We start from the raw sequence: 13,160 nt of genomic DNA, 5'->3' as shown, positions 1-13,160 counted from the left end.
TTTTTTCTCTGTAGAGGTTTTCAAGCATAAGCAAGTGAAAGGAGAAACTGGAAATTATTTTAGAATATTTCAACAGGTCAAATGAAATCAAGGTATTCTGCACTCTAATTGCTTACACCTGTATGCCTGTTTACACTGAAGAGCAGTAAGACTAGGAAGTAGCTCTACCTACAAGAATAGTCTTAGCTACTAATCTAGGTCTGATCCTAAGAAATGCTATGTATACATATCTTTCGTTTCAACTAGCTGAAAAATGTTAGCCACCTACCACAATTTTTATATGGAAAATTAAAGGTAATATTCAGCAGATATTCTTACACTGACCTGACAGAATAACTAACTCTTCAACTTCAGCATATAGTGAGATAGCAAGGCAGTTTCATTTGGAGAGCCAAGGAGGAACTAGTTAAATGCGTCATAGGGAACATGTCTGAAATTCCTAAGAACATTTGTGAAAATGCAGTGTATATATATGCTCTGTGCTGAGCACCTGACAAACATTCATTCCTCAGAGAAGTATACATAGGGTTGGAGTTAAGAAGGAGAAGCTATAGGCAAAGGCATGAAGGTAGAGGGAATAGCTGAGGAGGAAAGGCTAGCCCTGAGGTTTCTAACTACACATCAACATTGAAGACTGAAAAGGTCTAGGGTTTGGTGGAAAATAAAACACTGTCAAAATGGCCATATTACTGACACTACCACCACCTCATTAGTCCTTAGTCAAATGTTACCATTCCTGTTCTTACCGATAAGACAGGACATGCTCAGAGCTCCCTCCTTTCCCTCTGGCCCGAACTAGACACTGACAGGATTATTTATTTTCCCCCAAGAAAGTGTCTTTGTGTCAGAAAACACTTATTTGTATAAATCTTCTGTTGCGACGTAACCATTTAAAGGAAAACTTCATCAGAGGATGCCTCCAGTTTTCCAATTCATTCTGCAAAGAAGAAAAACTATTTCTGTGCATGCATATGCTCCACCAACCCATAGTTAAATTGCTCATCACACTAGTTCTAGGTACACCACCAGACAGAGCCAGACATTCCAATATCCTGAATGGCCCCATGGTTGTCTCCTTATTGAGACACCAAAGACCTACACTCCTTCCTTTTGCTGCTTATCAACCATGACCATCATTGGCAAGTCATGTGCTCTTCAGCCGAAGAGAGCTTGGAGCAGCCTGTGATATCAAACAGAGCCTCAAGGGCCACACAGGCACATATTCTGGAACCAGCTGCTCCCCGTCCCCTCTGATTCTTCACATGGCAGCACAGACCTGCTCCAGGGATGTCACATTGCTGGGACCAGGCTGCAGCTCTGCTTGAATTCAGTTACACAATGCCTCCAGCCTGATGTCCCAGCCATTACAGAGTTCTCTGTGAACAAAACTTTTCTAGATCTCCATGTCCATCTGGCTGCCCAGAAAGTAAGCTCATTACCTTTGCCACCTACCATAGTCTGCCACTGATGCATATGCAAAATTCTTATAGCAAGGTAGAAGTCAGATACCTCTAGGGGAACAAATCATACTTCATAGGCAAGCATACTTCATGGTGACACCTAAGGGTTTCTGAATACTTTAGGCTACATAAACCCCATACGTGCTGCCTGGACAATAAGACAGTAGGCACTCTTCCAGCAATGGCATGCTGGCCCATAGAAGAGTGTGAGGCATTTGCAACAAGCCTGGGTTTATTCTAATCTAACCTCCCTGGCATCTTCACAGAGACTACAGGCAGAATCACAAGCAGAGGCCACTAAGACTGCCTTTCATTTTGCACCTACACATCTCCAGGGTACTTATGGCATCTATCATTCATGCTCTGCAGGTTGAAGCTAGCACTATGTGTAAGATGTAATTAATTATTTTTCCTTCAGTGATGATCATTTGCCTTCTGCTGCTTTTACTAATACTCCCCTTTCACCAAGATGCTGGAGGACAAGCCTGAATGAATCAACACTAAATCCACTGAAACAGAAGCGGCACCTACCAATTTCAGAGAGCAAGTAAAATGATAGCTTTGCATCTCATGTAGTCGTGTCTCCAGAGGATGAGACTGAAGCAGAGAAGGCTGCTTACCTTCAAACAGCTTTAAAATCATAGGACAAAAAGCCAATTGGGGAACAGTTGAGAGTCCAATGCCTCATTAAGGATACAGGAGTTATGATAGGATCTAGAAAATCTAGCCACTGGATGCCATGAACAAAGGTTGTAGGCTTGCATGCAGCATTATCTACCCTGGGACAGCTTGGAGGCCCTTGTGACCTATCCACAACGCACAGATTTAAACAAAACCGTACAGCTGGAAAAGCTTCATTATTCAACAGCGTGTAACTGTGCATGAGGAAAGCGATAGCCTGTGTTGCCCTGTGAACCACGGCACTAAGGAGTTCCTCTGGGTATACACAAACTGACAGATGTGTCCCTGCTGTCCTCTACAAGCAATCAGATGCTACCGACGTTACTGACCTCTAGAAAGAGGGCATGGCTCCTATTCAGCTTCAGATGTTCCTTCAGCTTATCACAGAATTTATAACATGGGATCCTTCCAGCCTCACAGAGGCCAGGAGAGGCCTTGCAAAGCTAAGTGTTCCTAGCAGGAGAGCAAGGGGATATTTTCATTTATCCACCTCCTCCATCTACCACTTACCACCATGGTCCTTTAGGTCAGTACTGACAAACTGCTGGGATAAGACCCTCCCTACTCTCAGTCCTCTTTCCCTGTTTCTTCAGAGCATTTTCTGTTGCCTCCATTTCCCTTGCCTGCATGTTCTTTGAACCTGGCTTTCCCACACTTCCCTTTCCTTATGTGCGCCTTTGGCAAACCCTGCATCCTGAGTTTCCCTCTCTCTTCCCACACTCTGATATTTACACTGGGAGTTATACTCCCCCAGCTCTAATCTGATCCTCATGGAACAAGAGGTTCATTTAATCACTGGCTCAAAAACTGCAAACACATTTTATTAGATTTATCTACTCTTAATAATACAGTGATAGCACACTACAGTACCACTTACAACAAGATACTATTGCTAACCCAGCTGACTCCTAGTTTCTTTATAGCAAAATAAAATGAAGGGAAGACATACATCGTCAATTCATAAACCCAAAAAGAACACAGCACAGCACATGTTAACTACGGTTCCCCAAAGGGACATGTGGTTACACACATAAAGGCACTCCTAGACCTAGGACCTCTATCTGTGAACAGAAAAATGCTGTATCCAGAAGTCTAAATTCTGAAGTTCGTGCATTAAGAACATAACGCATTGCAGCTAGAAAGGATCATACTACTTTTCTGAATGGATTTCTTATGGGAGTAACAGAAATGGAAACTTTTTAAAAAATTATTTCTTTTTTTGTAACAACATCATTAAACAAGAACAGCATTTTTAAAAAGTAAGCATGACATGTCCTGAGGGAGACTGATGAGAAGCAAGCGACAGAACAGAGGAAAGCTTTTGACTGCTGATTTACATGGAATCCCACCAGCACCTGATAACTGTTGGTTCCTTATGCTTTGGGAAGTATACGTCTCTTCCCTGCACCCCTCATCCCCATTCTACTGGAGCCAGATAATTCTGTCATCCCTCCTTTTCAAATGTACTTAGCCAACAGATGTGCTTGGTCATTACAGGTGCCTTTTCATAATCCTGAAAAATGCAAGATTTGCCACATTTCCCCTTTCCTCTGCAAAATGTTTCAATTCCAAACCAGCTCTGTGGAGGAACAGGCTTTCACAGCGAATGTCATCTTTTGATTCACCCTTTACTATTCTGCCCGCAGTTCATGTTAAGCTTTCCACAGGGAAGTTGCAGCTAGGTGCAGAGACCACTGCCAGTTAACTACATAAGCAAAACCAAGCATGAAATTAAATTAAAGCAAATTATTCCAAAATGAGATAGTAGTGAAACCTATCTAGAACAAATTCCAGGCAGAAAACCTATTGAAAGTTTAGTACCAAGAGGAAAATCTGGGCCATCACTACCTTGAGATAGTGCATCATTTCCAAACAGCTTTGAATTTAATTTGCCTGTCGTGAAGAAAACTATGTGTTCAACACAGGCTCTGCCCAACACATCACTTTTCACCTGTATGAATGTTAAGACATAGTTAGCAACACATTTGTCAATGTATTTTCTGATATACGTCATCTTCCCCGTCAGAAGAAGCCCAGAAAAACAGATCAGAGTGATCATGGAGACATACAATCCAAAACTAATAAGCTTCCCAGGTTCTGTGGCATCTCAATTTACGTCTAAGGCTGAAACCCCAAATCACAGACTGTGTGCCAGAGTATGCAAATAAATGAAATAGTTCTCTTAAGAGAATCTGTCTTTGCAGAATTGCAGAAAATGCTGTCTTCATAGGCAGAAGAGAAGGAATAACATTGTTTCCGAGCACTAATATTGAGTCAGTGTGAAGTCCTTGAAACTTCTGTTACTTGCAGTTTTTACCTCCTGTTCCTGACTGGGAACTGCTGTTCCAGGACAGGAGGCAGGGCTGCCTAGCAATGGTGCAGAGGTGAACTTAAAATGCCCTGTGACTACAGCAGCTATCCTGCAGAATGAATACACACAAACTCCCATGGAGTACAAGTTAAATTCATACCAAGCCTTCAACAAACTCCTGGATTTCAGGCACTCAAGAGTTGCAGTATTAGTTCTAATGAAAACTAGCTTATCTGTAAAAGAAGTTAACCAGTTTGGTCTTGAGTTCTTTTTTCCTGCTTACAAGAGTTAAATGGTAATGCAACGGGGTTGCACAGATATATAAGGTGTCAAGATATAAGATACAAGGCAAAGCTTAAACCACTCACAAAAGGTATCTTCCTATCTAAAATGCAGCTTTAACTTAATTCTCTATTTTTCGTAGTTTATAATATGGCCAGACTGGTCTGAAATTTTGTATGAAATGTTTCATACTGGGAGCAGCTTTATTTCCACAATTTGAAAAGAACCCATTCAGCTGTATGAAGATATAGAAATGTAATTTTTAAAAACTGTTTATCAGACATTGGCACTTTTCCTGCTTGTGTAATTCAAAAAGCATCTCAGTAAAGAAAATTGAATTTGGCAATCCATTAACATAGATTTGATACTCTCTCTGTTGGTCTCTTGATGTCTCACCCCTTTCAGAAAAATGAAAATAACTCATGGTGAAAGAGTGGCTGTTCTCTCTTATTTGTCCAGTATATTGGCAATTATTAGAACCCTGGAAAAGCTACTGAAGCTCTGCTGACTCATGGTGGCAGAGAAGTTACTTGTTAACTCCACAATGAAGGTGGAGCAAGGAGAGAAGACAAAAGAGGACGAGCCAGAGAATAGGCAAAGTTTGGGGAGAAGGCTCAGACTGAGCTGGTATACTAAGTAGCACCAACTCTTCAGGAGAAAGAATTGGTATGTTATCTGAAGCTTTACATGCTGTGTTTGAACCAGGTGAAGATTTACACCTAATTTCATGCCATCTAAGTTTAGGAACCTAACTGAGCCATTTCAATAAAGAGCTTACTTGTCACAGGCATCCTCTACTGTCAACAGAGGAAGAGCAGCAGTTCCAAGAGGCAAATTGGGTTACCAAAGGTCTGAATTGTCTTCTGGAGCTGCCAATCCTATTCCATCAAGTATAGAGAGCCCCCAAGGCAGTGATAGAAAACCTACAACAGGCACACCAGGACTGGCACGTGACACTTGTGTCAGCAGAACAGCTCCCCAGACTATCACAGTTCCCAGTGCGGTCTGCAGTTTGTCGCTGGCTCCTCAAACCCTACGGATCAGCTTTAAGAGCCAGAAACAAGCTGTAGTAGAGAATGGGAGATGGTGACAGTGGCAGAGATTAATGGAGGAATTAACCCTTTCCTTCTCCACAAATCTGACCCAAAGGGGAGAATTTTCACAGGATGTACCTTGATGCAGGTATGTATTTCTGACTCCTGATATGAAACATGTTCGCAGTTGTTAACCAGGGGCAACTGTGCTCCTAATTTAGGCACTATAGATAGGTGCATTAATACTAGTGGGATTACTCTAAGCCTGAAGTCATTCACAGACTAAGTACTAGGCAATGTTGGCATTCTAATGCATGGAAAACTTCAGGTTTCACCTCATTTTTAAGTTCTTCTGTGCTCACAGCAGTGAATAATAAGGGAAAAGTCAAACCACATTATTCCAAGGGGTAAGGATTCTGCCTCAGAAAGGAAATGCAGTTCTCAGAGCTGTCTGGTTGCATTTGAGGGACTGTAACCTGTACTCCTCTTTTAACGAGCGGCACACTTCTCTTCAGGCTCTAGCCTATTCTTGCACAAAAAAAAGCCATGATTTTACACTTCCCCACCATCATCTCTGATCACATATTTCTTGGTGAAGGAAGACTGCCAGGGTGGTGCATTTGCTGCAATGCCATCTTACCTTTGCTTTGCCCAGATAAGAGGATGTGTCCTGTCTCTACAGCACACAGGAAAGAAAGGAAAAGTAAGGAAACAGAAAAAGGCTCTTTACGTGATATATAATGACTGCCCAGAATCACACATCTAAAAGAACTCTGCATATTGTACCTTCACATAAAATCCTGCCCCTGTCATAAGTTACAGTAAAAACAATCCACCTGATTAAGGTGCTACACCAAGCTGCTTAGTCCCTATATTGTATGGGTTACGGAAGCCTGTGCTTGAAGTGTTAGTGTTGTGGAACAAAGTGACAGCAAGTTGGGAAATAAATGAACACAATACTCTCTTCCAACCTCCTGGCACTGTGCCTTTTAACAGAGAAGAAAAAAGCAAAAAGGCAAAATGTCAGCTCCAAAACATTTTTCATGTTGTAAAATATAGTGTCCTCACCGAAATGCTTGATAAGAGACACACTGAAGGGGGCTGATACTTCACCAAAAAATAGTGAGTTATTGCAAAAAGGTAATGTGAACACATGTCTAATGCAGTAAGAAAAAAACCCCCTTCGTACCGAAAATTTGTATCTATGTCCTACAAATGTCATGTTAGCCCTTCAGACAAAAGTCTTAGCAGCGCATGCTGAGCTATTAAGTTGAAGGATGCAAAACAGCTTTCACAAACAGCAAAAGAGACTAAGAGGATTTGCCTATTTCTGCACACCTCACTAATGTACATCGAAGCTGACCATTCTGCTCCTATTAGTCACTCAGAACAATCACTCTTTTCCCAGCAGAGCTTACTCATTTGCAAGATAAAAGGAAGACATTTCTGCACATGCCCATAATATTCTTCACCGCTGGGGGCAGCTTTACATAAGACTGCATTCGCCGAAACCAAAGCAACAGTCGGACGGAGCTTTCAGAATGACAGTATGCAGAAGTGAGCAGAGCTTGTTCATTGTACGGGCTTATTCTACCTTCTATGCTACAAAGCAGCTTCTAGCCGGATCGGGTACTAAGTAAGGGAACTGCTGTGCTATGGAATACAGATGTGTGAATTCAGATAGCTAAACGGTGCTTGGAGGAATCTAACATGCTTTCCTGTAAAGAGAAATTTTAAAAGCCAGGTTCCTAACTATAAAGATGCAAAAACGTAATATCCATGAAGATCCTATTACCTAGGAAGAATTTGACATTTTGCTGCGAATGCTGTGTTGGGATTGATTTATTCTTGGAGTGTTCTGCATGGCTGGCAAAGAATAATGTTCCAAAATCGGTCCATCTCCCAAGGGGTCCAATTTTTCTTCCTGGGTGTCAGCAAGCCCTGACTCACTACAGTGCAGCTGACAGGGGCTGCCATGCTTGTGGCACACTAAGCAAAAAACAAAAGACCTAAGGACGACCTTTGAACAACACAAAGGATGGGTATGTTTTTCATGTTATTTTTTTAATGTATAGTTCATAGCCACTGCATAGCCTGTGCTTTAATTACTCCATAGACTTACCTTGATGTGATTTGTTATTACAGTTAAATTGCTTAGGGATTACACCTTTTGCCCAACTGTTTTTCAGTATTTATGTAAAGGCATTCTTTAAAAAAACTGAGTAAAGAAACAATGTGCAAAGTAGTCGAGTCGAGCTACGGATTTTTAAATGATTGTTGAAATAAAAGATTTTAGCATGATTGAAAGAAATGAGTGATGTGTGGGGGGATAACTTTTCTAAGTTGTTTTTATTTCCAGGTTTCAATGTAATTAGGCTACTGAGCGGATCAGCTGTAGCTCTGGTAATAGCCCCTACTGTATTACTGACAATGCTTTCTTCTGCTGAACGAGGATGCCCTAAGGGCTGTAGGTGTGAAGGCAAAATGGTATATTGTGAATCTCAGAAATTGCAGGAGATTCCCTCAAGTATATCTGCTGGTTGTTTAGGTTTGTCCCTTCGATATAACAGCCTCCAAAAACTAAAATACAATCAATTTAAAGGTCTTAATCAACTCACCTGGCTCTATTTAGACCATAACCACATCAGCAATATTGACGAAAATGCTTTCAATGGAATACGCAGACTAAAAGAGTTGATCTTGAGTTCCAACAGAATCTCCTATTTTCTTAATAATACCTTCAGACCTGTGACAAATCTCCGGAATTTGGATCTGTCATACAATCAGCTGCAGTCTCTGGGATCTGAACAGTTCAGGGGCTTAAGGAAGCTGCTGAGTTTACATTTGCGGTCCAATTCCTTGAGAACCATCCCTGTTCGAATATTTCAAGACTGTAGGAACCTTGAACTGTTGGACCTGGGTTATAATCGCATCCGAAGTTTAGCAAGGAATGTCTTTGCAGGCATGATCAGACTGAAAGAGCTTCATCTGGAGCACAACCAATTTTCTAAGCTCAACCTGGCACTTTTTCCAAGGCTAGTCAGCCTTCAAAACCTTTATTTACAGTGGAATAAAATCAGTGTGATAGGACAAACTATGTCCTGGACCTGGAGCTCATTACAAAGACTTGATTTATCTGGCAATGAAATAGAAGCTTTCAGTGGACCTAGTGTTTTTCAGTGTGTGCCCAATTTACAGCGCCTCAACCTGGATTCAAACAAACTCACATTTATTGGTCAAGAAATTTTGGATTCTTGGATATCCCTCAATGACATCAGCCTTGCCGGGAATATATGGGAATGCAGCAGAAACATTTGCTCTCTGGTAAACTGGCTTAAAAGTTTTAAAGGGCTGAGGGAAAATACAATTATTTGTGCCAGCCCCAAAGAGCTGCAAGGGGTGAATGTTATTGATGCAGTGAAAAACTACAGCATTTGTGGCAAAAGTACCACGGAAAGGTTTGAATTAGCAGGAGCTCTCCCAAAGCCAACGTTTAAACCAAAACTCACCAGGCCTAAACATGACAGCAAGCCCCCTCTGCCCCCAACTATTGGGGCCACCGAATCGAGCTCCGAACCTGAGCATGACACAGAACACATCTCCTTCCATAAAATCATAGCAGGCAGCGTGGCCCTTTTCTTGTCTGTGCTTGTGATCCTGCTGGTAATCTATGTGTCATGGAAGCGTTACCCAGCCAGTATGAAGCAGCTGCAGCAGCGCTCTCTCATGCGAAGGCACAGGAAAAAGAAAAGACAGTCACTGAAGCAAATGACTCCAAGCACACAGGAATTTTATGTAGATTACAAACCTACCAACACTGAAACCAGTGAGATGCTGCTGAATGGAACAGGACCCTGCACGTATAACAAATCAGGCTCCAGGGAATGTGAGGTATGAACCATTGTGATAAAAGAGCTTTTAAAAGCTGGGAAATAGTGGTGCTTTATTGAACTCTAGGGACTATAAAGGGAACGTTTTTCTCACTTCTCTGGCACAGCTCTTCCATGTCACTTTTTTGTACATTCATAATACTGGTCATTTTACTCTCATACATAATCAACTCATTGAAATTTAAATACCGCAATCAATGTGAAGCCTGAGCTCTGGTTTAATACAATACCTATTGTACAAACTCTCTACTGATTTCATTAAAGTCTCTCTTGTTTTTAAATAGAAAACTTCTTTCATAAGTAACCCACTGCACCTGCAGCAACTGTGCCTCTGTTTAGGGAGAAAAATTACAGCAATGAAAAAAAATAACTAAAAAATAAAATAAAAATCAAAGTCAGCTTCCCTCCCCCCCACTCCCCCCCACCCCAGCCTAACCCCAGCCCTTGCTCTGAAACTCACTTTTTGAACCGAGAACAAACTAAAGACCCAGGTACTGTAGCATCATACGAATTCTGAGTTGTCTGAGCAGAGAGATGGTGCAGGAACAGCTATGAAAGAATGCCTGATTTCTCCCCAACACAAGATACAGCAAAAAGCCAGTGGGGAGTTAAAGCACTGTCTTAGGACATGAGGTATCACACCAAAAGCAGAGCAGAGGGAAATCTAGGCTTAATAAAAATTTTAAAATAAAAATGTACAATGGGATTTACTGTACCGCATTATAATACAGTGCTTCTAGGGCTGATAACTATTAAGTGAAACCTGTTTATGTGACTTCATACAAAAGGTGCCAGTGTTTATCCCTTACATCCAGTTGCCTTTCAGAAAGTAGTCAAAAGGCATTCATTAAACGAGGAGCAGAAATTCCTTATTGATGCAATTAGAGGAACTCAAATGTGCAGCAGCAAAAGCAAGACCACTTCCTGCACACATTTGTTTCAGTGCTCATTAGAAATTCTCTTTTCAAGACTGTAAAAGACATTAATGTAGCTGAGGAAATCATTAAATCTGTCATTTTCTTCTATTTCTTTTTATTTGCTGGGCTGAGCTTCTTAGGGTTTTGTGATGTGTTTTGCACACTGTCCCCCTAATAACTAAATAAAGCTTCATTACTTACAAAGCCAAACAGTGTACATTTTAGAAATACTACAACTGCAAAGAGCTTTCAGAGAAAATTGGTTACTCACTGACCTGAGAAGAGTGCATCCAAAAATCCTTAAAGAAATCAGTGACAAATTATTTTTCTCTCTTAGCAAAACCCTCATGACATTACAAGAATTCACAGATACTCATTTTTAATGTGTAGTCATTCATCAGTGGTTCTGGACAAAATACAGACTTGTAAGCCGGCTACTCCCTGCCCTCCCTCTCCCAAAGTAATGTATTTTTGTTGGTCGCAGAAGAATATGACATTCCCCATGTTTCCAAATAAATCATACCTCCTATTTAGATTATCAGGAAGGGGGTGCGGGGGGTGGGGGATGGTTCATTCTTGAAATAATACAGCAGCACCTATATAGAAGGAAGTCAGTAATTTAATTATCACTATTTTGTAACTTGATTTGGCTTAGTAAACTCCACATCTTCAATCACTTGGGAGAGAATGTTTCTACAAAGCAGTTTCACTGCAGCAGATTGGAAAAAGCAAAACCTTAGCAGAATGTTCTCTTGAATTTTTACTGGGAAAAAAACCTAATCACAGCCAATCACCTTGAAATACGCTAGGTACAATGAAAAGAAAGCTAGAAAGCATCTCTTAAAAAGAACTAATACACTTGAAGGGGGTTTGTTTTGGTTTTTTTTTTTATATAATGACACCGTTCTTATTTTCAAGGACTGTAGTGAGGAAATATCTGAGAGTAGAAGCTTGAGACTATACTGAACCCTGCAACACTGAGACCCCATTTTACTGAGTACAAAGATGATACCACACAATTAATAACACAATTGCTTGAGACACTTTAGCAGCACTGAGCAGACCGTAATTTTTAACCTGAGTTGCATCTTCAAAGTTGCTATTGAAAAGTCAGTACACATTGAATTATCTTAGCTGTTACAGGATTCAGTCTTCTGCCAGCAGGTCTTGGTTATCTCTGTACTGAAGGATTAGAGTTTGCTGTAAACTTCGTGTTACGAACTGTCTTTGTACTTCCACAGGCTTTAATGTCTACACTGGTGACTAATATTAGGCACAGCCAAAACAAGAAAGACTTGGCCCAAAACATATGTACATTCATATATACATACATACGTATACACACACATGTGTATGTATATAGATACATAAAATATACATAAAAATAGAACAAAAGTTTGCTATTTAGTTTTGGGAGTGCTAACTGCAATCAGAAAATAATTTCATACTATTAATTTAGAATTTTTGCTATTTGAAAATATTCAACTTCTAAAACTTCTTAATGGACTGTGATTGTCAGTGAGTTGTATATAAATGAGTTTGACTTTATATGCTTCCTTTTATGTTTCTTTAATGCCTTGTTCTAACCATAACAATACTCACAAAGAACCAATCCATAACCTCCTACAGAAAGCTATGCCTATAAAATTATCATGAGCTCCCTGTGAAATATACTTTATTATGGGCATGAAAATGAAAATAAGGCCAGTACGTCATTAGTCATAGATGGATAACAAAAATAGTGATGAAAATCCAGCATGTCTGTATTCAAGCACAGACATGTTCAAATCAACTAAATAATTTATTGCCTGAAAAACTACAGATTCACTTTTCATGAATTTCTAAACACATAGCAAACACAGATGAATGTGTAATTGCTGCTATAGTCACTGATAATGAAACCATTGTCTGATTACACAAAATAAGATGCCCAGTGTAACTCTTTGAACCTTCTTGCACAGCCTGAGGCCTGCGAGCCAAGTTGTTAAATGCCACTCTAGTGGCTATGGCTTAGAAAACATTTTAAAGCAGCTTCACAGCATGTTAAAACACATTACAAAACCCACGCTTTCATCTGTGCAAAGACTACATGAACTAAGCTGAACTTAGTCTCACCACTGCCGGATTAAACACTACAGAAGTGACTTGTTTTGGGTGGCTAGGCCACCAGAGTCACAAATGCTAATAATCTCGTAGGATATGACCTGGTCTTAGCTGAGCAACTTTCAGCCCCTGTGAAAGGCTGCCCCTTTCCTGAATACAAATGAGGTGTTAAATCCTCAAAGGTTCCAGAGAAGAAATTTCTCCTTTGCTTCTCTCCTGTTTGGACAGCAGCATCTAGAATTCTGATCCCACTTTTATCTTTGGTTTTGGCTATTTTGGTGTCAGTCTCTCACAAAACTGTTAAAACCTTGCTGGGGTGATGCTGAGGAATCCTCAGGGGATGTGCAACAGCTGTGATGGCTCTTACAAACCCCTAAGGCTTCATACAAGTATTTTAGGCACCAACTTGAGGAAGGAGATGTGACTGAGTGCCTCTAATGACCTGGCTAATGGATCTGATGCTGCCTACGTATTCCAAGTTT

At 40.6% G+C, this 13,160-nt stretch overlaps 2 protein-coding genes across 3 annotated transcripts in view; one reads left to right on the top strand and one right to left on the bottom strand.

The window, feature by feature from the left end:
- The window catches only part of CTNNA3 (catenin alpha 3), a 540,343-nt gene that overhangs the window by 288,657 nt on the left and 238,526 nt on the right, over positions 1 to 13,160 (bottom strand). The gene's annotated exons all lie outside the window — the stretch shown is intronic.
- Positions 8,079 to 13,160, top strand: part of LRRTM3 (leucine rich repeat transmembrane neuronal 3) — an 87,821-nt gene continuing 82,739 nt past the window's right edge. Inside the window, exon 1 of the mRNA XM_059820904.1 lies at positions 8,079 to 9,659. Coding sequence (XP_059676887.1) covers positions 8,079 to 9,659 — 1,581 coding nt within the window. The remainder of the gene's footprint in view (positions 9,660 to 13,160) is intronic.

Source organism: Gavia stellata, chromosome 9 (assembly GCF_030936135.1).
Source record: "Gavia stellata isolate bGavSte3 chromosome 9, bGavSte3.hap2, whole genome shotgun sequence".
NCBI lineage: Eukaryota > Metazoa > Chordata > Aves > Gaviiformes > Gaviidae > Gavia > Gavia stellata.
This window is presented reverse-complemented; position numbering and strand designations above follow the sequence as displayed.